The 27,610-nt window shown below is 45.4% G+C and overlaps 1 protein-coding gene across 1 annotated transcript in view; it reads right to left on the bottom strand.

Moving 5' to 3' along the window:
- The window catches only part of LOC144687882 (unconventional myosin-XVIIIb-like), a 284,738-nt gene that overhangs the window by 57,593 nt on the left and 199,535 nt on the right, over positions 1 to 27,610 (bottom strand). The window contains exons 33-34 of the mRNA XM_078554448.1: positions 16,243 to 16,356; positions 7,849 to 7,965 (exon numbers count right to left, since the gene is read on the bottom strand). Of these exons, the coding sequence (XP_078410574.1) occupies positions 7,849 to 7,965; positions 16,243 to 16,356 (231 nt within the window). The remainder of the gene's footprint in view (positions 1 to 7,848; positions 7,966 to 16,242; positions 16,357 to 27,610) is intronic.

The raw sequence follows: 27,610 nt of genomic DNA, 5'->3' as shown, positions 1-27,610 counted from the left end.
AATTCTTTTTATATATGGTGCTCCTATCTTTCTTCCTAGCCCCAATACATAGGACCTTATCTCTTTAAGTGGAAGCATCTATATATAAACTGCATCTATTTTATTCCTCTGTGAAACACGCTGGGATACTTTTTGCTACTTTAGAAGCACTATCTAGAAACAAGTTATTATTGTCCGAGACTATATTGAAGAAAGAGGGTCAACAGGACCTCCAAAGCCTGCGACCTTTACTACCTGGAAGCACAACGGTAGCACGAGAACACCACCACTCCCAGGTTCCCTCCAATTCGAGCACCATCCAGACTTGGCTGTATAATCTCTGTTCCTTTACCATCGCTAGGTCACAAACCTCCTAGGGAGGGAACTCCCTCCCTAACAGCACTATGGGTGTACCTACACCCCATAGAGTGCAGTGGTTCAAGAAGGCAGCTCAACACCATCTTCTCAAGGGCTACTGTAATAAACTTGGTGCAGCTTCCTTGTTAGAAACAGTTAAATTTATTTACAGAGCTCCTGAAGAAGCTATATGCTTGAACCAGGTCCACAATGAGAAAGCTCTGCCCCTAAGATTAACTGCGCTTAGGGCTGATTCGTCAGTACAATCATGTGATCCCTAAACAATATGAAAGGTTTTACTTACAATCACTACATTACTTCCCTTTAATTTATTTTACATCTCTTATTTACAAGAATATCTTCATCCAGAACATATATAAATATACACAGTTCATTCTATTATAGATTAAGTCATTGAGGTGGTTTTCTAATTTGGTTAGAGCAACGTAGCTCTACGACTTGAGAACCTCCCACTGGATCAACTTGATCAGGAACTGTGGCATCAGGGATATCCTTAGACAATGGCAGTTCAGAATTATTTACTTCAATAGAGACATCAGGTATGTCTATTCTTTGTCGATCTAGCACCTCAGGGATTAAAGGTTCGACCTCAATTCCTGATGGAGTAACCAATTGTTGGGGTGTCTCTCTACTTCTTAGATGATCAACGTGTTTCCTGACAATCTGGCTTTCCACTTCCACATGGTATGACAAAGGTCCTGTTTCAGGGACAATTATACCCAACCAGGTCCATTTCCAAAATTTCACACGAAAACTGTCTCTCCCACAGTAAATTTTTGAGCTATACTGTGAATATCATGGTTCATTTTCTGACTACTCTGGTTCTTCCCTACCTTCCCCTCTAAGTTAGGAAAAACCAGACTCAACCTTGTGCGAAGGCAGCATTTCATTAGAAATTCAGACAGTGTTGAGTCTGTAGTTGCATGAGGAGCTATGTGATAGCTGAAAAGAAATTGTGAAATTCATGTTTCTAATGTTCCTTCAGATAACTTATTCATTCCAGTTTTAAAAGTTTACACTGCTCTTTCTGCTAACCTATTGGCTGAGGGATGATACGGTGCTGTTTTAATATGTTTAATCCCATTTAAGCTCATGAATCTCTGGAATTCCATACTAGTGAAAGCAGTAGCTTTATCCAAAACAGGTAGGCCATGTACACTAAAAATTGACGCAGCATTTCAATAGTTGCACACGATGTAGGTAATCTAACTTCATACACATACATCCACTTAGAATGTAGGTCGATGATCAATAAAAACATGGTCCCTAAAAATGGACCTACATGGACCTGTATGTAGTCTAACCCAGGGTCAACCAGGCCACTCCCATGGATGCAGTGGAGCTGAAATGGGCAACTTCTGTTGTTGCTGACACTGGTGACAGTGTTTCACCATTTTTCCTATATCACTGTCTATGCTTGGCCACCAGATGTAGCTTCCTGCAAGCATCTTCATCTTCGATGTGCCCTGGATGCGCACTGTGAAGCTCCGTCAAGAGTGGTTCTCTTCCTTGTGAGGAATGATGACTCTTGATCCCCACAACAAGATACCATCTTGACAACTTAATTCATTTTTACGGGCATATAAGGCTTTTATCTCTTCACAGACTGGTGCATTCAACCATCCTTGCAATCCCAGTTCTCGGACTTTTGATAAAATTGGATCCCTGTTTGTCCAATTCTTTATCTGATTTGCACAGACCAGCGAGGAGTCCAGGAAATTCAACACAAGTACAACTTCTTGCGGTACTGGAGCATGTGTAATGCTATCTGACAAAGGGAGACAACTAAGGGCATCCGCATTTGTTATATGCACACCCAGATGGTGCATAAAGGTGCACTCATATGGCAACAAAATCAAAGCCCATCATTGAATTCTGGCAGAGGCTATCGGCAGAATTGCTTTATCTTCACTAGATAAACCTGAATAAAGTGGCTTATGATCTGACACAATGGTGAAATGTCGACCATGCAGATATTGATGGAATTTCTTTACTCCAAATATTATGGATAAGCCTTTTTCAAGTTATGAGTAACCCTTCTCAGCTGTAGAGAGGGTTCTGGGGACATAGCCTATTGGTCTTTCGAAACCATCTTCTATCCTGTGTGATAACACCACTCCCACACCATAGGGAGATGCTTCACAGGTTAATATTAATTCTTTTGATGGGTCATAGCAAACATGATGAGTGTAAAAGCTTCTTGACTTTTATGAAGACTTCTTCTTGTTGCGTCTTCCATGACCATCTATGGTTCTTCTTCAATAATAAGTGTAAAGGGGCTAATGCTGTCGACAAATTTGGCAAGAAGCAACTATAATAATAATCATGCCTAAAAAAGACTTGAGTTCAGTGACACAGGTAGGTGAGGGCACCTCCTTGATTGCCCTGTCTGTCTCCTCTACTGGATACAAGCCTTGGGCATCCACTCGATGACCCAAGTAAGTGACTTCAGTCGCTTGGAAAATACACTTCTCTTTCTTCAATCATACACCAGCTTCCAAATATCTCCTTAAAACCTCTTCTAGACTGACCAAATTTTCGGCTTCCGTTGACCCTATGATCAGGACGTCATTCAGGTATACCACTGCCCGGGGAGGTCCTTGCAATAGGCTTTCCAAGGTTCTTTGGAAAATCACACAGGCAGATGATACACCAAAGGGTGGGCGTGTATATTGGTACAGGCCCTTGTGTGTGTTGATGGTTACATACCTTCTAGATGTGCTACCCAGCTCTACCTGTTGGTATGCATGGCTCATGCCCAGTATAGTGTAGGAACTTCCTCCTGCAAGATTAGAGTACAAACCTTCTATCCTTGGGATTTGCTATTTGTCTAATTTAGCAGCCTTGTTCATAGTTAATTTGTAATCTCCGCAAATGCGAATAGTTTGATCTGGTTTCATCACAGGGACAATGGGCACTGCCCATTCCAAAAATTAGACTGACTGGATTATTCCTAACTTCTCTAAGCAACACAATTCTGCATCCACCTTCTCCTTTAGGGCGTAAGGCACAGGTCTGATCTTAAAGAACCGGTATGTTGTCTCCAAATCTTCGTATATTTTTGCTTGTAGGCCTTTTATTTTTCCCATTTCATCACGAAATACCCTGTCGCACTTTTTTAACAGTTCAGGAATCCCTCATGTTCTAACTTGAAATATTTCTGACCAGTTAAGCTGAATTTCTTTTAACCAATTGCAGCCCAGAAGACGAGGTCCTTCGCCTGTTACAATGATCACTGGAAGCTGGGCTGTCTGTTGCCTGTAGGATGCAAGTACAGAGGTGATGCCTTTTACCTGTATTGACTCTCCAGTGTATGTCTTCATTTGAGCCATGGTTTGTTCCAGATTCAGTGGCTGGGTACCTTCACTTAGGTATTTAAATGTGTGTTCTCCCACCACTGTCATCAACGATCCCAAGTCAACCTCCATGACTGAGGCTTCCCATTCACTTGAAGGGTGATGGTGACTGGCTCAGTTTTTACTGCTTTGACATTGTGTAGGGAATAGATATCAGTATCAGCAGCTTCTGGTTCTGTTATATCGTGCACTTCAATCATCTTGGTCTGCTGTCTGATTGGCTGTCTTGATTTTGCCCTGCATTGCTTTATAACATGCCCTTCTTTGTGACAGTAATGGCATTCTCCCTCTTTAAATCTGCAGGTTTCCGGTACATGGTTACCCCCATATCGGTAACAAATTAATTTCTGAATTGCTGGTGAGATGCTTCCAGTATCCCTTTTTGTTTCTCGAGCGGTAGAGACTGTTGTCCTTGAGAGTATTGCCGAAGTCGCAGTGCTCAGTCAACTGTTTTAACTTTGCGATGTACTTTGTGGTTGACTCACCCGGGGCCCTTACTCTGGAATTGAACTTAAATCTTTACACAATCACCAATGGCTTCGGTTGAAAACGTGTCTTCACGAGGTCTGCCAGCTCGTTAAAAGATTTGGAATTGGGTGCATTCAGGGCGGTCAGGCTACAGATGAGGTCATATGCCCTGCTCCCGCGGACACTTAGAAGAATTGCTTTCTGCTTCTCCTCCACTGTTAATTCATTCGTCACAAAGTAGAAACATAGGCGCTCTATGTACTGGCTCCAGTCTTCCACGGACGAGTCATGCGGGTCAATTCTGCCAAAGAGCAGCATGACTGGCGAGCATACTTTTTTTTCTTTCCTTAAAGGTTGATGTACTCACATTCAGGAGGTGAGGTGCAGCGTCGGAGCTTTTTATCCTCATTGTCCATTGTAATGAACTTGGTGTACGGATCAGGTTTCTTGTTAGAAACAGTTAACTTTATTTACAGAGCTCCTGAAGAGGCTACATGCTTGAACTAGGTCCATGACTAGAAAGCTTCGCCCCTACGATTACCCACCTTAGGGCTGATTCGTCAGTACAATCATGTGATCCCTAAAACAGTATGAAAGGTTTTACTTACAATCGCTACAGCTACTAAGGTTGGGCTATAAATGCTGGCCTAACCAGCAATGTCCAGTTCCCAAGAATAATTTTTTTTAAAATAGCCAGGAGAGGCATACATGAAACTGATGGTGGATTTTGAGGAGTTGCTGAAGGAATCCCTGTGGCTTTAATCAACTGTTTTACCTCTGACGATGCTTTTCCACTCAAGCATGTTTTGGCTCAAGCATGTTTACCCAGAACAGGAGCCTCCTGCAGCCAACTCCACAACTGCAATTTCCATTCTCAAACACTGTCCCTTCACAATTACCCTCAGCCCCAAGTCAGAGCCCTAAACATGGGAGATTCTGAAGAAATGCAGAAATAAAGTAGTCCTGGATCGTGAAAGCTGTAAACAGAAAGATTACAATTTTTGCGCTATCATTAATAAGCAGCACCAAGGCTCCTTCGACAGCACCTTCCAAACCCGTGACCTCTACCATCTAGAAGGATCAGGGCAGCAAAGGCATGGGAACACCACTACCTGCAAGTTCCCCTCCAAGGCACACACCATCCCAACTTGGAACTATGTCACCATTCCTTCACTATCGCTGGGTCAAAATCCTGGAACTCCCTCCCTAGCAGCACTGTGGGTGTACCTACGCCACATGGACTGCAGCGGTTCAAGAAGGCAGCTCACCACCACCTTCTCAAGGTCAATTAGGGATGGGCAATAAAAACGCTGGCCAAGGCAACGATGCCCACATCCCGTGAAAGAATAAACAGAAAAGTACTTCATCATTGCGAGATAATTCCGCTGAATTTACAATAATTTAGGGAGAAACAAAATGGTGGAGTTGATTTTGTGAATGTTATTGATTCTGAAACACTGAAAGGGTTTTAATATCCCTGTTGTTCAATACAGTGGATATAAAAATCACACTGGACCTGAACTTCCTCGGAGTGGGGATGGTCGGGCCTCATGGGGTGGGGATCAGGGGTCGGGGGCGTGGAGTTTGTGGGGGTGTGCGGCCTTGAGGGGAGGAGTCAAGCCTCATCGAGGGGTGTGTGGAGCCTCGGAGAGGGTCTGAGGGATTGGGCCTTGGGGAGGCGGTTTGGGCCTTAGCGGGGCTGTTGGGCCTCAAAGACGGGGGTTGGGGGTTGTGCCTCGGTGGGTGTGGGCGGTTGGATCTTGTGGGGGCAGTGGGGGTGGTGGGTGGTCAGGACTCCGGGGTGGGGTTTGCTGTTAGGACTCAAGGGGCGGATGTCAGGCCTTGAGTGGGGGCTAGTGGGGGATATCAGGCCTCGGGGGCTGTGGGGGTGGGAGTCCGAGGAGGTTGTCGGGCCTTGGGTGGCGTGTGGGGGGAAATGGGACCTCGGTGGGAGGGAGCGGGTGTCGGGTCTTGGTTGGGGCCGGGTCGGGCCTCAGATAGGGTGTGTTGGACCTCAGGGAGTGGTTGTGGTCATCAGGTTGGGTGGGGTCGGGCACTGGGGGTGCTCAGGTTGGGTTGTCGGGTCGGGCCTTGGTGGGGTGGTGGGGGTGGGACAGTCAGGTCGGGTCAGGTCGGGTCGGGCCTTGGGGGCAGGGGTAAGTAGTGAGCATTGGGTCAGGTCCTGGGGGAATGGGGGTGATAGTCGGGCCTGGTCGGGGCGTTGAGGAGTCACCATGGGGATGGGGGGAGTCCTGTGGAAGTGATAGTCGGGGGTGGTGGAGGAGGGAGACCCCTGGGGTATCGGGGGATGGGGGAGTCCCATGAGGAGGTGGGGGAGTCCGGTGGGGGGAGTCCTGTGCGGGGTCTGTGTGGGTCTGTTTAAAAGCTACCCAGAAATTAGAAGGTGTTTTCATTCTTCTAACTTTTTCTGAGTAACTATTAGTGTAACCCAGTTAGAACCATCGAAGTTTGTGATTAAATCACATATTTCGGATGGTTCCCAGTGCAGGGCAATCGTCCAGGGGAAGTTTGCACTTCCGGGCAATTGCTTTTAAACAGACCCACACAGACCCCACACAGGACTCCCCCCACCAGACTCCCCCACCTCCTCATGGGACCCCCCCAACCCCCGATACCCCGGGGGTCTCCCTCCACCACCCCCGACTATCACCTCCACAGGACTGCCCCCATCCCCATGGTGACTCTTCAACGCCCCCACCCCCCCCACCCTCAGTAGGATGCTCTGGAGCTCATAAGTTAAGGCCCATTGTTACTGTACATCAAATCAAAAATGGCAAATCCTATTTGTATAGTTTTGGTCTCCTTATTTAAGAAAGGACATAAATGCATTAGAAGCAGTTCAGAAAACATTCACTCAACTGATACCTGGGGTGTGGTGGGGGTGGGGGTGGGGGTGGGGGGGGGGGTGTACTATTTTATGAGCAAAGGTTGGACAGGCTGGGCCTGTATCCATTGGAGTTTAGAAGATTGAGAGACCATCCTACAGAAACATAGGAGATCCTGAGGGGACGTGACAGGGTGGATGCTGAAAGGATGTTTCCCCTTGTTGGAGAGACTAGAACTAGAGGACACAGTTTTATGAATAAGGGGTCTCCCACTTAAGATTGGGATGAAAGAATTTTTTTTCTCTCAGAGGGTCATGAATCTTTGAAACTCTCTTCCCCGGAGAGCGATGGAGGCGGGGTCATTGAATATTTTCAAGGCAGAGGTAGATAGGTTCTTGACTAACAAGGGAGTCAAAGGTTATCGGAGGTAGGCAGAATGTGGAGTTGAGGCCACAATCAGATCAACCACGATCTTATTGAATAGCGGAGCAGACTTAAGGGGCCAAACGGCCTATACTCCTGGTCCGTATGTCGTATGTATGTAGGCATTGTGTTCTTTTTGCAAGTTTTAGGACAAAGTGTTCGCCAGTAGTGAATTTATATTTTCAAATTGTGCCACAGGTAGAGAATTGTGAAAACTGCTAACTGAACTGACACTGAGAATATAAATTCAAAAAAAAAAATGTCTTTACGCCAGGACAACATTCTAGATTTTAGATAATTAACATGAGCCGAAGCTCCAAGGGTGGCACCGTCCACCACAATGAGTGTTTTTCAAGTTAAGGGCCTGCCAGCAGAAATAGACAATGCAGTCTGCCTACCTGAGCAATCAGATCCTTGTGTTTCTTCATAAGTCCATTCAGGTCCTCCTGGTCTTCGTCGAGACGTTTCAACAGATCAGCCTTTTCATGCTCCAGTTGGTACAGCTGTTCATCGGCCTACCATCAAACAGATAAAAAAAATCTCAGTCAAGGACGGACTAACTCAACTCTAAAATATTTCTTCACCTTTATCTGCCTCTGCATTCTGGCTGTGCCAGGTACCAGATATCATACGCAGACCGTCCAAGATCTTTCCTCAAACCCATCGATTCCATATGTTTTCCTCTCCGCCATTTTAGCTACATCGTTTGATTGGAAGCATCTGAAAAATGGGCAACTAACAATTCCTCTCTGCGTCTGATCCGCAAACAGTTTCTGCAGCCTGGGACTGACCCTTCTAAATGTTCTAACAATGGGTAGAATCTTGTGCTCTCGCTAGTGCCAAGCTTGAAGGCAAGAAGGGCATGTGCTTAGGCAAATAGTGGCGTACCCAAACCATGCCGCCTTCATGCCTCCACCTGAATTAAGTTCTGGGCAAGAAGGCCCATGTTTGACCTTCCTGCTCCACCACCAATTGAAGCCCTTAAGTGGCCAATTAAGGACCACTTAAGGGACTCATGGGCTCAGCCTGCCGCTGCTGGGATTAACCTAGCTGCAGGCAGGCCGGTCGCCATGTAGTCTGCACAGACAGCTGGTACCCTGTGGGCATCTTGCCATCTCTGGTTGGGGGGAGTCCCTCGATCAAAGGCACTCAGTGTCTGATGGAGGGAGGCCCTGTGAGAGCAACACTCTGCCCTTGCTTCCAAACGCCCCCTGCACCCCTCTCCCCATGTGCCCCCATCTGTGATTCTGGGCGGTGGGAGGGGTGTGCTCTTTTGGCAGCAGAGCAGCCATGGCCTCCTCCTTGGCACTGCTGAGCGCAACAGCTGACAGCTTCTGATTGGCCAGCAGCTCTCGCCAGGTGAGACTTCTGCCCCTGTGGCCCTGATTCCAGAGGAAGGCCTCACCACTGGTTGTCTTGTGGTTTGGTGGGCCTTCCGGCTTTCTTGCCAGCAGGTGAGACCCCTGACGCCTCAACAGGATTCCACCCAATGTGGAACATTTTGCTGATGGACAAGGATCAGTAACTGAAATGTGCACAAAGTTCTGACTCTGGATCCAGAATTGTTCAAATTGGGGCAGCATGGTATGACTGAAAAATAAATTGCAGGCACCGATGCTCAAAGAGATGTTCTACCGGTTTACACAGATGTGTGGCTGCCATTTTATGTATCTACCAAAGATGGTGCCTCTTTGAAGTTAACCGACATCAAATGACTAACAGGCCAGTCACTTCATTGCTTACGGCACTTCCAATACATAATCCTATCAGATCCATGGCGTTGAGGTAGAAGATCATCCGTGATCTAGTTAAATGGTAGAGCAGGCTCGAGGGGCCGAAAGGCCTATTCCTGCTCCTATGTTCCTACATTCCTATAAATTAGCTGCCGTGTCAACTTACAAAACAAAAGCGGCTACTCTGCAAATGTTGGTTGTGAAGTATTAGAGTCATCTTAAGGTGGACACCATGTATATATCAGCTCGTTTGGATAATAATTGTAGAGAGAGGCTAGATTTGAAATATGACCTCTTTTTACTAGTATAATTATCTAAACCTCTATAATTGCAGGAATGTTCAGTATAATCACTTCCATCTAGCAATGAGTTTGCTGCATCCCTTATTTTATAAACATTCATGATCCAGAAAATACAGGAAAAATCATATTAATAAGCTAAACATCAATAAACTGTTAAATAAATGCACAAAAACGCTTGCTGCAAATGCAAAATGTGCACAGTGGCATTCAAAATGGGTGAAAACACATTTAAAATGGCTCTCTTTAAATAGGAACTTTAACCAACATTTCCTTTAATGCCTGTTTACATTGGACAGAAGCGCAGCTGGCCAAGCATTTTCCCCAAACATAAGCTAACATAAAGGCCCTCAGTAGCACGCTGTGCACGCATGTGATTAGGCTCCCATTCAGAACAAGTAGAGTCCATAAGGAAGCGGGAACTCGGTGCAGTGCTTGCTACCCAGTTTACCAGTTCCCAAATGCCAAAGCTTGACTAGAGGTGCTCAAGCTGCCGGACAGAAAACCCCTCTTGCATATCGCACGCCTATCATTTTCCAGCAGTGCTGTAAACACACTGTGTTTACAAATCAGCGTCAGGCATTTCACCTTGACTCCAACAGCTTTTCAGCGAATTATACTACAGCTTCAGGTTAACGCAAGATATATTTGTCGCTTAATTTAAAAAATTGCTTCAACAAGTTTTTTTTCTTGGTATACAATGAGACGGAGGTACTTTACATCATTCATTATAGCTCTGCCTGCCTCGGTTTTCCACCTCACGTGGCTGGCTATCACTTTGGCTTTTTCAGTCCTCCTGAAATCTTCAGCCTCGTTCATCCAGGGAGGATAATTAAGGCTGGTGTGTTGCTGTGTATTGAGTTATTTTGTGCAATGCCAGATGGCTTTATTAGCAAAGCCACAGCTGAAGCAATGAAACATGAGAATAAGAGTCTTCCTTACTGTTGCTGTTTACCTCCCACCCCTAGTTAATAGTGCTGGCAAAAGGAGAAAGTTGACGTATAGTATAATGGAGTATTTTAGACTAAGGGCGGAATCGTTTCAGGTTTGCACAAAGTGCGGTAGCGGGCGGGAAAAAGGACGTTTTACCCGTCGGCCACGATGGCGGCTTTTTGTGCCATCGTCCCCTTTCTGGCGCATCCCACCACATTAATAATGTATTCACGGGAAACACGCCAGAGCACTAGTGGGCAGGCTCAGATTTGCCCAGCATGCTGTGACCTCAACGTTTCCTCACTCCAGGCGCCATATTTAAAGCGCATCAGATCGCAGCCTACTTCATGTCTTCAAACCAGGACCGATCCAGGCAACAGATGGTCCCAAAAGCAAAGAAGACACCGCTCTGGGGCACCTGCTGGATGCAGTGGAAGGTCCTTTACCTGGCTCTGGCTGCAGGTGGCCCACCAGAGTCACCAATCCGGCCTGGGGGACGGTGGCAGCAGCGGTCAGCACCACCGGAGCACAGAGGAGGTCAGCCATCCAGTGCAGGAAGAGGATGAATGCTCTCATCCACTCCGCCAGGGTAAGTCAACCACCTCATCACTCTCAACTCACACACTCACAAACCCATCACACACCCACAGGGATCTCACACCTCAAGGGACAACACCACTAACTCTCACCCACACCCTCACATCTCCATCAGGCTCATATCCTCTGGAGCTCACATCCTCATTCCTGTCCATGGCTCCGCTCACCACACAAACATTCCACACAGTGCCCTGTGTCCTGCACACACTCTCTCCATCTGTATTTGTGCCGGAGGATCTAGCTCACAAGAACAGGGAGAAATCCCAGGCCAGGGGTGGAGTGGCCCACATTAGGCCCCACACTCGCTTTGAGCAGCGTGTCATCGCGCTGACTAGTGAGGACGCGGACCCTGTCTGCAGTGACAGTGAGGTTAGCGGTGAACACTCTCGTGAGGATCCTGCACCGCATCATCTCTCTCTCAACGTTACTGTGAGTGCTCTCCTACTTTTGACTCTGCTGACATGCACCAATTATCTCTACTTTGTAGAATCACAGGGAGCTCTGCTAAGTGACAGACACCCTCAGCCAGCCAGTCCCTCAGCTCCATCCAGGTCCTCACCTCCAGCCAAGAGGGCACATCCTTCATTGAAGAACTGGAAATTAGCAGCCTGGAAGACTTGTCACAGTGCTTACCCACACCCTGCACCAGGGCAGAGATACACACCTTGGTGGGACCTAGATCGAGAGCAGGCTCGGGTTCACAATCTGGTGGTCACCGCATACATATCCACAGCAGGAGGAGGCAGGTTCAGCTGAGCTCCCCGGCACTGGAAGGACTGATGGGGAAGAGGCATCTGTGAGGACAAGTCAGATGACGAGCCTCTGGATTTGGCCTTCCAACTCATCATGGAGAGTCAGCAGGACGTGGGTGAACATCATACAGAGCTGTTGGGAGTCCTCAATGGAGTGGCATGCAAGTCGGAGGAGTGTGTCCACCTGCTCTCTGATGAAGCGGTGCCCATATTTTCATGTATGGAGGTCTCCGTTGGAAGGATGGTGGACACCATGGAGACCCTGTTCCAGCAGAATGTGGAGATGTGTGCAGACCTGCACTCCATCATGGTCACCATAGGTGAGTTCCTGCAGTGGCAACGCGAGAGGGAAACAGGGCACCTAAACGTCCCTCCAGGTGCTCCTCCCCCTCAAGGAGCCAGGCCGGGGCCCTCCGGCACCCGAAGGGAGGAGGAGCAGCAGCTGGACACCCCTGGGTCATCCACTCAGGAATCTCAGAGGCTATCCTCTCCCTCCGAGTCCCCTTTGCCTGTGACAACTCTCAACCTCGTCCACAGTCATTGCAGAGGGAGCCGCTGGCCCACAGGAGGACAGCCAAAGCAAGGCGGGGCCTTCAAGGCCTTGGCTCCCCAGAAGACACACGCCAAAGTCATCAGAGACAACAGGGCCAACCAAAGCACCGGCTGTCTCCACCCCTGCTGCGGATGTCAGGGCAGCACCTAGATGAAGTGATAGGGCTAGAAAAGTTAAGAAATTCTGATCACAAGTGGTTGCATGGGTGAACATATTTTGTCACTTTATAATCTGAAAATGTATTCACTTTCACTGTATAATATGTAATGGTGTCTTTCAGCTTCATTGACAGGCTTCCCCAGTCCTCCCCCTGCATTCCCCCCGACTCGCAGTTCAGCTGCACACAGTCGGATCACGAGTGATTCCGGAGGGAGAAGTATGTGTGTGGCAGGGCCTTTCAGAGCCTCGCCAAGCTCTCTCCCACGCACGCGGAGCCTTCATCCATCACACCCATCTCACTGTCCCGAGCATTTTCAGTGCTGCCTGCTGGGGTTCTCTTTCCGTTGTCCATCTGAGCCGACCTGTATCTCCGCCCACCCCCTGGTCACACTCCCATGCAGCACCTGTGCCCGTCCAACACGAGGTTCCGCCCACTTTCCATTTCTGTTAAATGGTAGTTGTCAGGTTTATCATAAGCTCCCCTGTCCTTTCCCCTACCCCAGTCACCCATGTCCTTTTCCCCATCACTGTTGACCCTCCTGGCATCACCTTCCACCTCCCACCGTCACCTACAAACCCAAACCCTTTCCTTTTCAGGATGTCCAGCTGAACGTGCACGTTCCTCACCTTCCTGAGAATCCCACCCCTATCCACATTGGCCTCCCCGACCTCCTCCTTCCCACCCCTGGGGTCTGTGTCTGTCCCCGAGTCCCCACCAACCACCCTGGCCATCCCTTCTACCGTTACCATCGCACCCTCACCCTTCCACCCTTCCGGCTCCCTCTGCCCCCCTCTGATTCTCACCATTCCATTCTTCATGGCCCACCCTCAGTTCACTCCCCAAGAGGCAGTCATTGACTCCACAGACCCCACCCTTGCACATTTACCTGGGCCGTGCTCCCCACCCTTACTCCCTCCTCCACCCTTACTCCCTCCAATCCCCGGACTCCATCCTTCTCCCCTGACTCCTCCCTCTCTCCGGACTCCTTCCTCCCCCTGGACTCCTTTCCTCCTCTGAACTCCTTCCCCCTCTTAACTCCTTCCCTTACACTTTCCTCTCGCCTTACACCTACCTCTCCAGTTGCTGCATTCTCCCCCGTTACACCCCCCTCCCCCGTACTCCCCATTTCCAACCTCACCCACACTGATACCATTGTCCCCCCCAACCTCACCCCCCACCCCGACACCTTCACCGCACCCCCTCAACCTCACCCTGCCAACACCTTCATGCACTCTGCCTCCCAACCTCACCCACCTCGGTACACCTTCCTCTCCCAGTCAAACCTGGACCTTCCTCTCCCATCCCCCACCAGTACACCTCCTTCTCCCACTCACAGCTGGATCTTCCTCTCCCCCCCCGCTTGCCGATGATCCGTAGCAGCCCATGGCCAAGACCGTAATGTTCCAAAGCAGACCCAAGACATCAACGGAGACCTCCCACCTTCCGTGAGCTGCCTTGAGAAGAGCTATGTCCATGAGAATCCACACAGCATGTGATGCATGTGTTCCAGGGTCCAGTTCGGGCCATCCAGGGTCCGATAGCTGTAGGGCTCCAGCATCTTCTGCTCCTCAGTTGCCTGTGATCTGAGCAAGGCCCTAACAATAAGCCCTGACCTCTGCACCACACTTGTCCAGACATGTTCTGTGCTGGTGTTTTTTTCCCGCCAACGCAACGGGAAATCTGGCGTGGAGGGGGGGGATGATTCTGGTCGGGCCTAATTTTGCATCTCATTAGCGGGATGGAAATTGGGTTCACGCCGGCCTCCAGCAGGTTCCACCATGGCGGACGCCATCGGATAATCCTGCTCTGCTTTCACATTGGCGTGAAACCGGCTTTTGGCCTTCTCGCCACATCTACCCCCCCCCTCAATGCCTGCCATGACGCCCAACGCCAACGGGACCAGAAAATTCCGGCCTAAGTTTCATAAAGAGTTAATGTAGTACTCTTGTGATGCCTTAGAAGTGAAAGTAAAAGGGAAGCAAGCATGATCAGAAACCTCTAGGAGAGTGTTCTCCACATTCGGCAATTATGTTAAAATAAAGGTTAGTGTTTATACCTAGCAGTCTTCAGGAATCATTAAAACTACTCCATCCCAACAACACAATAATGTAGCCATTACTCCTAACAGTATGATTGGAGGCACATCGAAACCAAAGAAGGGCAAGATTTCAAAACAAAATTACAACAATTTTCAAAAGGAAACATATGAACAGCTGTTCACCATTTCCTTACCGAGGACTGGGTTTTACATATTCCACTGCACGGTTCAGTGAGCAACCGGGTAAAAGGGTTTAAGAGGTGCAATTGAGCTGTAATTTATCTCCTGAGATAAAGCGGGGTTCAGTTGTGAAAATGTGCTGCTTCCCAGAATTTAGTACCAAAGCTGCCGGGGCTTGTTGCAGCATTAATATCGTACAGCAGCTCCGATTGCCCTGGGCCCCTTGTGGCCTGTCATGTTTGCTGTCCACATGGATTCGTCTAATAGTTCAACATTTTTGCGGTACAAATGAAATAATGTTTTTTCAAACCAATGGGAGTAATGCGAATGCACCACTAACAGGCAGTAATAAGGCCCAGCACCAGGCAAAAGGCCATTTACTCCTCAATCCAGGAACTAATGGAAAAAGTACCTGACCCAAACTGGAGAGCACAAGTTTTATACAGAGGAAAGCTGCAAGCGGCAGTAGACATTGAAGCATTAATGTGCAGAGGGGAGGAATTCTCTTAGCTGTTTTGAAAGGCGGGCAGTGGACAGAAAGATGCCAAAGGAGGACATTAATGGAAATTGTTAAGCAGATTGAATGCCAAGATGAACTGAAGGGATTGACATGTGTTGGGGGAAAAAAATACACTGAGAAAACTATCACCAAAGAGAAAAAACAGGTCAAATAGCCCCCATATTGTGAGTTAAACTAGGGGCACAAACACAATCTTTCTGTACCGCGTTATTCTATCATAAACTATGGTCACCAAAGAGACCATGCAAGCCGTGCTAAACCACCAAAAAATTTGTTTGCAGAGGACACAATAAGTTTTTTTATTAAATGATAAAGGATAATTCCTTTTGATGTCGTGATGAGAAGCTTAAAGGGATAGGCCGAGGTGCATGCATTTAATGTGCCAGCTTTAATATTGTACGGCGCACAGACAAGCTTAGGTGAAACCATATCACACAAATGCAAAATAGAAGCAAAAAGAAAAACAAAGCAAAATAGTGTCGAGCGGACGATTTCAGATATTCTTATCTTTTTTTTCCCAGGAATGAAAATCCTTTGACTTCCTTAAGTATTGGGAGGGATAAGGATCAAAAAGACAGGAAGAGATTGTCAAGTGCTACTGAAGGGGCTTTCAATTCACCAAAGCCAAAGTTAATGAGGCTGGTTTAACTCACATAGGGAATTAAGCTCTGCTTTGATTTTTTTTTCACTTCCCACAGTGCACAGAATGGCAATGTCTGTTTTAAGATGAGGTTATTTGAGCGCTAACTCTATAATCCTACAGCATTGGGCATTCTACCCAGTTAATAAATGCAAGTATGCCAATCATACGACAGAAGCCTTGGGTATTACAGCTTACAATTCACTTGTGATAATTACTTTGTGAGAAACACCATGCTGTGGTTCTTTAATGTTCATGAGAGCTAAGGAAAGGAAAAGCTTCGAAGTTATTTAAGCAGCAATTCGACAGAGAGCAGGATCATCTGCTGGTGGGTCTGTGGAACCGGACATTGAACTGGAGGTTGAAATGCAGAGTTGATATTCTTACCGTGTTCTTGTTTCTCTGAATATCTTCCAAATGGACATGAAGGTTTTCCAGCTCCAGCATCGCGGATTTGTAAACCTTCTCCGTCTCCGTACAACGAGTCTTGCTTTCCTCCAGCTGTTGAAGGGAAAAGAGAAACCATTCTTTTGAGTAACAACTGGGCAAGGCGACAATTAGATTTTAACAGCGAGAATTTCTTTTATGACATTTCAGGTTTTTAAATGGCGCATCAGTGCACCAACAATATTCTGCTGCAAAGTCCCAGGATGCACGAATGTATCCCCCACCTCCAATGAGGTGAGATTCCCATCTCAGTTGAACCATCTGGACAAAGTTTCAGAAAGAGAAACACTTGCACAAATACACAGAACAGAGCATTGAGACTGTTCATTCGGTAGACCATTCACAATGGATTCTGCCTCACACATTTAATATCCTGAAGGACATCTCTACATAAATGCTCATTGATATCCAAAGGCCGGAGAGTGAAACACCAGCATATTGCTCCATTTGAAAATCTCCACTATTCAACCTTGGCCACCTCCTCTCCACAAGGATCTGTTCCCAAAAAGGTACCAATCTGGAAATGATCAGGTCTCATTGAGATTTGATGATTTCAGTCAATACTCTGTGAACCTCAAAACCTATTCTCAACCAGGAATTTGGTTCCTTATGTAGTATGAGGGTCTGGCACATATAGGGTTAACCTGGGACTTAGTACAGTACTGCCCACACAGTGATGTAAGAGAACACATGAGCTGCACCTAGGAGTCAGCCTAGTGTTGGACAGAGCCATGTGCACAAGCAAGCATGGAGACAGTTCCTAGGTTGAACCCTTTACTGTATATATGTACGTTGTTTGTGTGGTTAGAAATACATACAGTTAACCTACCTAAGACTATGAAGATTTTCTTAAGGCCTACCGAACGGTATCTGATACTCTGCAACACTTTAATAAAGAGTTTGTTCATCTCAGACTCGAGAGCTTTGTCAAGAGTTTGTTTCACATTTCAACTGATACACTGTCGGAAGAATGTCCCTTCTAACCGCTAGGCTTGCTTAAGGCCAATTAACTTTGATTTCTGGGCTCACACCCTAAGTAGACAGACCTATCACTATGAGGTTGGAAAGCCAGGAAAGTAAAGCTGCTCTTGTCCACAGGAGATGTTATTAAACCCAAACCCCTCCTCGTATTTGTGTAGTAAAAATAATTACCATCTTGTTTACCCCTATTTGTGTTAGCATCCATTTTCAGAATTCTCAATGGCACCATCATACCTGGTAGTGCAGAAAGAATGGGGTGGATTTTGACAGCAAACTGTCACTGTTGGCCATCATTACACCTTTGAAACTGAACACAACTTCATGATGTCAGGCATGTGCAGATCAGCAGAGAAATGCTGAAGTTGTATTGTCTGTTGTAATATGGGTTCTTTAGATGTCTCAATGATGAGGAGGGTTTTGTATGTTTAAATATGAAACCTTCATGGTCGTATTTAATTATTTACAGATCCCATATAACTGTCATGCATGGTGCTGCTCATTATGTAGGTAGGCTGCTTCTAGAGTGTTCTCTCTGGACTGTTCTCCCAGTCTATTACCATGTGACTTCATACATCATACCGTGGGCAATGCTATTCTCCAGTTCCATGTTAACCCTTGCTCTGCCAAGCACCTTTACATTACTATGGCATGCAGGCACCACAACATCCCCCTTTCTTCCCCAAAGAAAACTTTCCTCCCTTCCAACAAGTATTACAATACAATCTTTGCTTGCTATCCCTTCTCCCCCACCTCAAGTCTCTGACTTTATAATTCAGATCGTCTTAAGGTTTGACAGTTTTTCCACATCTTGGTCTGTCATGTTTGGAGGAATGGTAGTAGTATTCTCTGTTTCTGGTAGTTGATATCTCCATTTGATTTGCTTTTTGCAATCCTTCAAGTTGCGTTTCTCTTTATTAACAACCAACCTGCTTTTTTTGGACACAGCGGGTTTGTTCTGCTTCTTCTGAAGGGAATGTACACTCTGTTCATTTCGAGAGTGGACTCGAATTTTCTTTTTCCGTGGTGTCTGCCATGTTCTTGCTGGGCATATACGCTTTACAAATGGAACCTTTGTTTCCACTTGTTTCATAGTTTCAACTAAACGTTCATTTGTTGTTTTATTTTCAAAGTGTTTTGCAAACTTACGAATCTTTTCATCCAGCTCAATGGCTCTCAATTCATCAAAGACATCCAGTGTTCTTTGTCTAGTTCCTTGCACTTCAGTGTCAGATTTATATTTTCCAATCTTATTTCTGCCATTTCTTACACTGCCTGCAGTAAAACTTTGTCCTTGTCTTTCATTCTGGTTGCACTGTTGGCGGCCAGGTCTGTCTCCGGTGAAGTCTTAACTTGTCTCGGTTCTGTAATTGTGTTATGCATGGCTTCATTATCCACTCACAATTTGGAAAGTTCTATGGCTTTTCCTTTCAATGCCTCCTGTTTTCCATTCAGCTGCTTCTTCAGCTCATCAGTCTGTTTACTGTAGCTTTCAGCTTCCTGCTGGAATAATGAACATTGCTCAGTCTGCTCTGACAACCGGTTCATCAGCTTTTCAGAGTAAATTCATTTTGCTTCTCTTCGTAATTTTCCAGAAGAATTAACATTAACCCGAGGGAATCTTGTAGCATGTGAAGGTCTTTCAACAGGTTTTCCTTTACTTTGCAAAGTTCACTTGCTTCATCTTGAGCTTTCCTGTAATTCAACAGAGTCTCCTTGAGTTTCTTCTGTTGTTCAAGGCAGACTTCATTTCTTCGTGTTGCTGAATGGTTACGCATTCTTTTCGCATTTGATCTTGAAGGACAGTCAGTTGTTCTTTCAGCTGTTCAGTTCCTCGTCGGCCTTTTACCAACTCGCTTTGGGCTTCAGTGCGTCATTTTGTTGCTACTGATAGTTCCAATGCAGTTTTTTCTGAAGTAATATTCATCATCCTCTATAGTTCCTCATGTTTTTCCAAGGCTACATATTGATTCTTCAAGGAGTCCTTCAGGGTCGTAACCTCTTTGCATGCATTTTCTGCCTGTTGTTTTGCCTGGCTGTACACCTGGTTGATCTTTCCCAACTCCTGCTTTGATTTGCCAACTATGGAACTGAGGGTCATTATTTCTTCCTGGTACCTTTATGTTGTCTCTAAAATTTGTTTGTTCAGATCACAAACAGTTTGGTTCATCGAAAACTTCAGTTTATCATGCGTTTTCAGAGGTATATGCTCAGCTTGAATCTTGCACTTCAAGTCTTCCAGTTCAGATCTGATACAAACATTTTCCTGTAGAACAGCTTCATTTACTTTTTGCATGTTTTGCTTCTTTTGAGTTACCTCAGATAGCTTTCCTTCATTCATAGTAATCCGCTCACTCTGCACTGCCATCTGTCACCTTCACTCTGAGGTCTTTTGGCTCTGTCACTCTGGAGTCTTTTGCTTCCCTTCCTCTGGAATCTGTTGCTTCCCTTCCTCTCTCTGGGGTCCTTTGTTGCCCTTTCTCTAGGGTCCCTTGTTGCCCTCAGCACTTTATTGGGAGTTATCCTCTCTCTGAGATCTCTTGTTGGTCTTCCTGCTTTCTTGGGAGATACCCTCTCTTAGGCGTCTCGTTGCCCTGGGCACTTTATTGAGGGTGTGCTTGACCTTCTTCTAGGGTCTGCACTCTCCACAACTTGGAGTTCAAATATCTGTCAAAGCCATTTAATATCTCACCAAATGTTGTTTAGTATTGATCTATATGTTGGCTGTGGAGTACTTCATCAGCAAATAAACAAAAGATGAATAAAAAGTTATCAACTTGCATTTCTTCTGATTCCTTATTTAATCTTGTACTTCTCCTGTAGAGTAAAAATTGTCTTCTCCAAGACTCCCACTCTTAGGTCTGGTTTAGTTCTTTCCATTGTAAAAATGCATCTGACTCCACTAATTTGCTGCCCATGGCTATTTTTTTCTCGTTATTATTGTTTTATATTTCATTAGCGCTTTAAGACCATCAGTGCAGTAACCATTTCTTTTACTCAGACTGTCTCTGCATCTTGTCGGTTCTGTCTTTGTGTTTTTTCCTGCGTTTTTCTGATTTTGGTGGGCTGTCCAGTGATTGTGGGCTTGTTTTTTTTTTTAAGTACTAAACTTTCAAGGTAGGAACATTTCTTTTCTCTGGGATTCTTTCATTTTCTCTTTTACCTCTGAGGGTCCTGTTTTGGAACTTTTGGGGCTATCTGTAGCCGTCAGTTCTGTCTCTGTGTTTTTCCTATGCTTTTTTGGGATCTCTATGATCGTGGGCTTTTTTCAAAATCTTCTTAAGCTGCAGCAATTTTCTCTTCTATACGAGAAGACAGGAGACCAACTGAGAAGGGTTCCCTTTCTCCTAAACCCTGCAGGCTTTTTCCTTTTATTTACTGTGCCCTGCAAGTCTTTTTTTTAAACTGGCAGCTCTCCTCCAGCTGCCCTATGGATATGCTGAGCCATGGGACTGCCATCTATTCTATAATATAAGTACATTTTGTTTTTGTATGTTTTGCTCACCACTCGTGAGCTATCCAGTATTCTTCATGCTGCATCACATGGGGTCTTGCAATTTTTGTATTTTTGCTCACCCATCTTCGTGATCTGACCAGGATTTTTGCTTTTTTACTCTGCATCACTCAGGGGTCACACAATTTGTTGAGGTGTTGCTCATTCATCTTGTGATCTAAGCAGTTTTTTTGCTCTGTGTCACTCAGGGGTCTTGAAATTGAACTTGCAATTGGACTTCCACTCACTCTGGTGGATTCCTCAACTTCTAAGCCTGCAGTGAAGCTTCTTCACTCTATTTCGGCTTCAGCTGGTTTAGTTCTTCATACCTTGGGATACGGTTCTGGGTTCATCAGTTAAAATGCTGCAACCTTTCAGATCGCCACTGATGTGATATCTTTTAGAAGCTCCCACTGCTGCCAACCATGTTGTGATGTGGTGCCGGCTGTTGTGGCTCATTGATGAGGAGGGGTTTGTGTGTTTAAACATGAATCCTTTCTTGGTAATCTTTAACTATTTACAGATCCCAGGTTACAGTCACGCATGGTGCTGCTCATCATGCAGATAGGCTGCTTCGAGAATGTTCTCTTTAGACTGTTCTTTCAGGGTCTATTATCATGTGACTCTATACATCGTAACATGAGCTGTGCTATTCTCCAGTCCCATATTACCTCTTGCTCTGCCGAGCATCTTTACATTACAACAGCATGCGGGCACCACAACATTATCACTCAGGGCTCTGGCACAATCATGAAATACACCTTTCCTGCTCCCACGTCACTATTGGAAACCTTTCAAAAAAGTTACGCCTTATTTAATCTGGTGTATCTGGGTTTTTAACGGCAATGTGATCATTAAAATTTGATGAATGACAGAACTGGCCCTGGTAAGAATTTTAGAATTGTGAAGCACTGTTGTCTAATTAATTAGTACATTTTTAAACTAAACTCTTTTAATAACAAGTTTTTAAAAATTCAGAATATTTTAACTTCTCCCTTCGTGTCATATGTACGTCCCAATCTTTTATTTGCTTAATATAAAAATGTTTAAAAGTGATTTTAATTTTGTGTTTTCCTTTTCCCGATTTGGTGTCTGTGAAAATCCCTCATTGTAACTGGGACAGCTTGATGGCATCACTGCAGGGTGATCGAGTTAAAGTCCTCGCAACTTGGATCGCAAGATCTCTCAGTGAGTCTTACTTTGCGGTTATTGGTAAGCTCCCTTGCTTCGCTGCTGATCACAAACTCCAAGCCATTATTAGGTCTTAACTATGTTAAAAGAAAAAGTGCATCAAAAATTGGCACTCTGGAACAAATACAATTGCAGCATGTCCAAACTTTCCATTGCAGTGAGTACAGAGGCAGGGAGGATGCTAATCAGCTTGTCTGAAGACTCCTCATCACATTTAGCACCACACTTTTAACCAACGCTCAAGACACCACCCAGGACAACACAGCCTGCCTGACTGGCACCCCATCCATCACCTTCAACATCCACTCCCTCCACCACCGATGCACAGTGGCCGCAGTGTGCACCACCTACAAGATGCGCTGCAGCAACTCGCCAAGGCTCCTTCAACAGCAACTTCTAAACCTGCGACCTCTATCACCGAGAAGGACAAGGGCAGCGGATGCATGGGAACATCGCCACCTGCAATTCCCCCTCCGAGCCACACACCGTCATGACTTGGAACTATAGCTGGAATTTTACAGCCTTGTCACGGCGGGTCGGGGCTGTAAAATGCGGCAAGGCATCCTAGACTCCACTGACTTCGGCGGGACCGTAAAATCCCACCGGTGTAAAACTCCACAAAACTTCGCTGTCCCTTCATTGTCGCTGGGTTAAGATCCTCGAACTCCCTTCCTAACAGCACTGTGGGTGTACCTACACCACATGGGACCACAGCAGTTCAAGAAGGCAGCTCACCACCACCTTCTCAAGGGCAATTAGGGATCAGCAATAAATGCTGGTCTAACCAGAGAGGACCGCATCCCGGGAAAGAATAATTTTTTTAAAAAGCAAGAAAGCAAAAACCCAAAAGAACAAAAGAGAACTTTCTAAATGATGAAAAGTGAGAGACAATAGAGATCCAAAGGGACTTGGTGGGGTGGGTCCATGTACTAAGGTCATTAAAATGTCATGAATAGGTACACAAAATAATCAAAAAAGCTAATGGAATACTGCCCATATAAAAAGGACTAGAATACAAGGGGGCAGAGTTTATGCTACAGCTATTCAAAGCTTTGGTTAGAGCCAGTCTGAAGTAGGTGAGCAGTTCTGGGCACCACACCTCAGGAGAGATACATTGACCTTGGCGGAAGTGCAGCACAGGTTTCCCAGAACAATACTTGGACTCTAAGGGTTAAATTACAGGAAGAGATGACACAAACTAGGGTCGTATTCCCTGGAATTTAGATGGTTAAGGAGTGATTTGGTTGACATCTTTAAGATACTAAGGTGAACAGATATTAATTCGGAAGATGAGAACTCCAGTTTTACAGGCTCTATCTGTAATGAGAACATATTCTTTAGATAGATAGAGGGAATACTTTTCCACTGGTTCGGAAGTCTAGGATTAGGCGACATGGCCTAAAAAAAACAGGGCCAGAGATTTCAGGAGTGAAATTAGGAAAGACTGCTGCAGATAAAAGGTGGTAGAAGTTTGGACCTCTCTACTGAAAAGGGCAATTGATGCGAAGTCAATTGTTAATGTTAAATCAGAGATTTATAGGTATTTGTAAATGAAAGATATTAAGGGAAATGGGGAAAAGGTGGGTATATGGAGTTATCTCACAGATCAACCGTGATCTCACTGAATGGCAGGACAGACTCAAGAGATAAATGACCTACCCCGGCCCCTAATCTCTTATGGGCGAGAAGAAGCTGACAAATAGGCATTGTTATTAATAACAAATTGGAGCAAGGGAAAGTATTGGAACCTGGAAATACACAGCAGATCAGCCTGCCTGAGAAAGTGAAAGGCAGCTTCATGTTTCCAATGGGATCCTTTGTCTTATGTTTGAGTGTAGAGCAACAGTCACCGGACTTCAATTCATTGGCTATAAATTTCACGTGGGTGGGCCCAACGCGCCAACGCATAAAATGAAGTGCAGTGACGTCACCGCGCATCATTCAGATCATTTGTTCGGCGGGCGCACACCAGAGGCAGCTGCGCACCCGCCAAACTGTCAAAGGCCTGTTAAGGCCATTAATAAACCAATTGAAGTAATTCTCAACTCTGCCTGTCCAACCTTAAAGCTGGCAGGCAGGTGAAGAGCCCAAGCGGCCTTGCGTTTTTCAGGAACCCTCATCCACGGGTGGGATGAGGTTTCCTGAAGGTTTTATTAAATAAATTTTTAAATTTTCACAATTCATAAACATGTCACATGAGGGGACATGTCTAAATAATTTTACTCTTTCTTTATTTCAGACTTTCAATATGAACCTAATCTCCGTGCCTCAGGGGGATTTCTGCGCATTCGCGATAGAGCGCAGGCTCCGACTCTCCCTCCTCCCCCTACCCGCACAGGTAGCACTGAGCGCTGCCGGCTGCGCATCACGCTGGGCGGGCCTTAATTGGCCCGCCCATCTAAAATGGCGGCGCGCAGCCACTCATAGGCAGCGATCGGCACCATGCTCGCTCCTGACCGGCCCGCCCAACAGGCAGAAAATTCCGCCCATTGTGTGAAGAACTGGGTGAGATTTGGTGAGGAAGGTGCATTATAAATCCAAGTATTTATATTCTGTGAACTAGCCAGAATGAGGGTCCCCATCAAAAACCAATCTCTTCCTTTCAATTGCAGTTTGAAGTGTAGGTATTTCCAGCATTTTACTTTGGGTTTCTAATTACGGTAATTTTCTCTATCAAATTAGTTTTTATTTAATTATGAACACATCAGTGGACGACTTCATTGTGATTCAAAAAACCTGTATTGGACATAATTTAACGCAAGATTATTCCTGTCATTTATTTGCAAAATTGATATCAGGAGCACCACATGTGGAAAACAGCCATCATCTTCTATAAATTCCAAATCATCCAGAACTCTGCCAGCAGCATCCTGCCATGCAAATAAAAAACATCATCATAGGTCCTCACATTCTTGGTGACCTAATCTGGCTCCCCGTCTCCCAATGGATCAAATTCAAAATTCACATTGTGGCTTCATATCCGCTCTTAGTCCCTTGTCCTTAGAGTCATAGGCAGAGTCATGTCATTATGGCACAGAAGGAGGCCATTCGGTCCATCAAGACCATGCAGGCTCTCTGTGGAGCAATCCAATCATTCCCATTCCAGCACCCACCACCCCCATCCCCGTAGCCCTGCAAATTCTTTTCCCTCAAGTGCCCATCTAATTTCTTTTGTTGGACTTAAGGGGGTACTGGGGTAATAAATTAAGAAGGAAATCCAGAAACCCTGGTCAAAGTTTCACCAAATGTTCTTAACTAAGTTAACTTTGTCGTGATTAATTCAACTATAATGAGAACCATATTTAGCCTTGCTTTATACAAGAAATGAGCCACCCCTTTCTAGAGTTGACTGGCTGCAATTTTGAAAACTCCCTTTGCATGGCATGGAACCCAAACAGTTCCCATATTCAATCCTATCAATGAATCAAGACCAATTCTCGGGATTGTTGGGGAGGAGAAAGTTTTGAAAAGAGTGCCAGATTTAATTGCCTTCTCTGGTCCTCTGACTGGGCCCCTGTATGTTCCCTCTCACCCTACTCCACTCCCTCTACCTTTGATGGCAAACTCTTTGGCCATTCCAGCGCTGCACTTTGGAACTCTTTCCTTAATCTCTGCTGCCTCTCTTCCTACACTCCAACTGTTGCAAAGCTCCTAAAGTTTGTCATTGGCTGAAAAGTGCTTTGGGACCTCCTGGAGTCATGAAAGGTGCTAAATGAATGCAAGTTTCTTTCCCCTCCCTGTTTTATAATGCTCCAAGAAGCACCTTGAGCCATTTTATTACATTAAGGGCACTATGTAAATACAAGATGTTGTTGTTGTTGTTGTTGCCTTCACTGGGAAAAAAAAACTTCTCAAAACAGATCTTACAACCAAGCTTTTGGGAACCTGCTCCCACAGACTCAGCAAAAGCTCCTTCACCCCTGTGTGGCACCTTGGAATATTTTCTATGGCGTTACATGGGTGTAAGTTGTTGTTGGCACTTTGTTTAATCTTGATCAATGATCAGTGCTATGTTGTTGTTCCTTTATACTCACAGGTGATCGATGAGCACTGTAAACCATACCTCCAGAGCAGCAAAATTAAAAAATAAAATCTAACGCTAGAAACAAATGCTTTAATGTAAATGGTGAACTAAATATATGCAACACTTCACCATTAAGCACAGCTTTCTTACAAGTTGTTAAAATTAAGCAGCTTGAGAGTTTCTAAGATGAATAGATGTTACCAGTCAGTGCTAAGCTCCGAATGCGCTCTGGGAACTCTTTTTCTTTAAAAAGAACAAGTGAATATTAACCGGTTAAAGACAGTGAGTGTAGTTATAGCATCTCTCTGATCAATGGTAAGCAACTTGGAATATCAATCTTTAATCAACAGAAAGTGGTTAGAAGTGGCACTCTTTGATTACCTTGAAGCAATTTTAATTGTCATTCTCATCTCACAACCACAAACAGTTTAAGGTGTCACTCCCTCATCAACAGAAAATAGTTTGGAACATCACTGTCCAATGATCAGAAAGCAGTTTCACGCCACTCGCTAGTTAATGGAAACTCTTTCGAGTTACCAATAGTCACAGATTGCAACTCTTTCGAGTACAATCACAGTTCTTGGTTTCCGGGAGTGGGACATGAACCCACAACCCTCTGATTCAAAGGCGAGGGTGCTATGAACTGAGCCACAGCTGACACCTCCACTAGTTAATGGAAAACAGTTTAATGTCACTCTCAAGTTAATGGGAAGTGATTTAATGTCACTCGCTAGTTAATGGCACACAGTTTAATGTCAGACTGTACTTAATGGGTTTAATGTCGCCCACCAGCTAATAGGCAACAGTTTAATGTCACTCTCTAGTTAGTGGGTTTAACGTCACTCACGAATTAATGGGAAGCAGTTTAGAACATTGCTCTTTGATTAGTGAAAAGAGGTTTGGAACATCACCCTCTAATGGGAAGCAGTTTCTCCAATAAAGAGTAAAGTGTAAACTCAGGAGTCTGGTCATGTTATGACAACTGTAGGCATACTACAGCTGAGCAATATGAAGCCACATTTCTACCCCTCTGCAGAAGACTATCTCACATCTATCAAGTTCACATGAAGAACAGTAAAACTGCAGTTCCTGGGATAAGAGGGGGAGGGAGGAAAAGGATAATATTCATATGAAAATTAGGGGATTGGAGTACGGGCGATTGGGGGGAAATGGGGTGGTTTGCAGAGGAAAAAAAGATTTAGGAAACTCAATCACTCTAGGACTCCATAAGGCTGGGCCCCCAGAATCCTCAATTCTGTGGGACAAGAATGGTGTCCAGGACGTTGCATCTACTACACAAAAGTCTGACAGTTAAGAAATCTGTTTCCAAAGGATGATCAGGGCGTGTGGAGGAGTGTTCACTTCCTGAATTGTGATTCATTTTGACCCGTTTCTACCCCATAACACAAAAAGCAAATACAGCCTAGAACAGTATGTAACTTAACCCAAGATTATTCCTGTCATTTTTTTTTGTTAAATTGACGTCGCGAGCACCACATGTGGAAAACACGCCTTCATCTTTGATGAATTTCAAATCATCCAGAACTCTCCCAGAATCATCCCGTCTTGCAAAAACATCACTCTCAGCAAGAAAGCAGGCCCGATAAAGGGAATAAAATGAT

Source organism: Cetorhinus maximus, chromosome 12 (assembly GCF_964194155.1).
Source record: "Cetorhinus maximus chromosome 12, sCetMax3.hap1.1, whole genome shotgun sequence".
NCBI lineage: Eukaryota > Metazoa > Chordata > Chondrichthyes > Lamniformes > Cetorhinidae > Cetorhinus > Cetorhinus maximus.
This window is presented reverse-complemented; position numbering and strand designations above follow the sequence as displayed.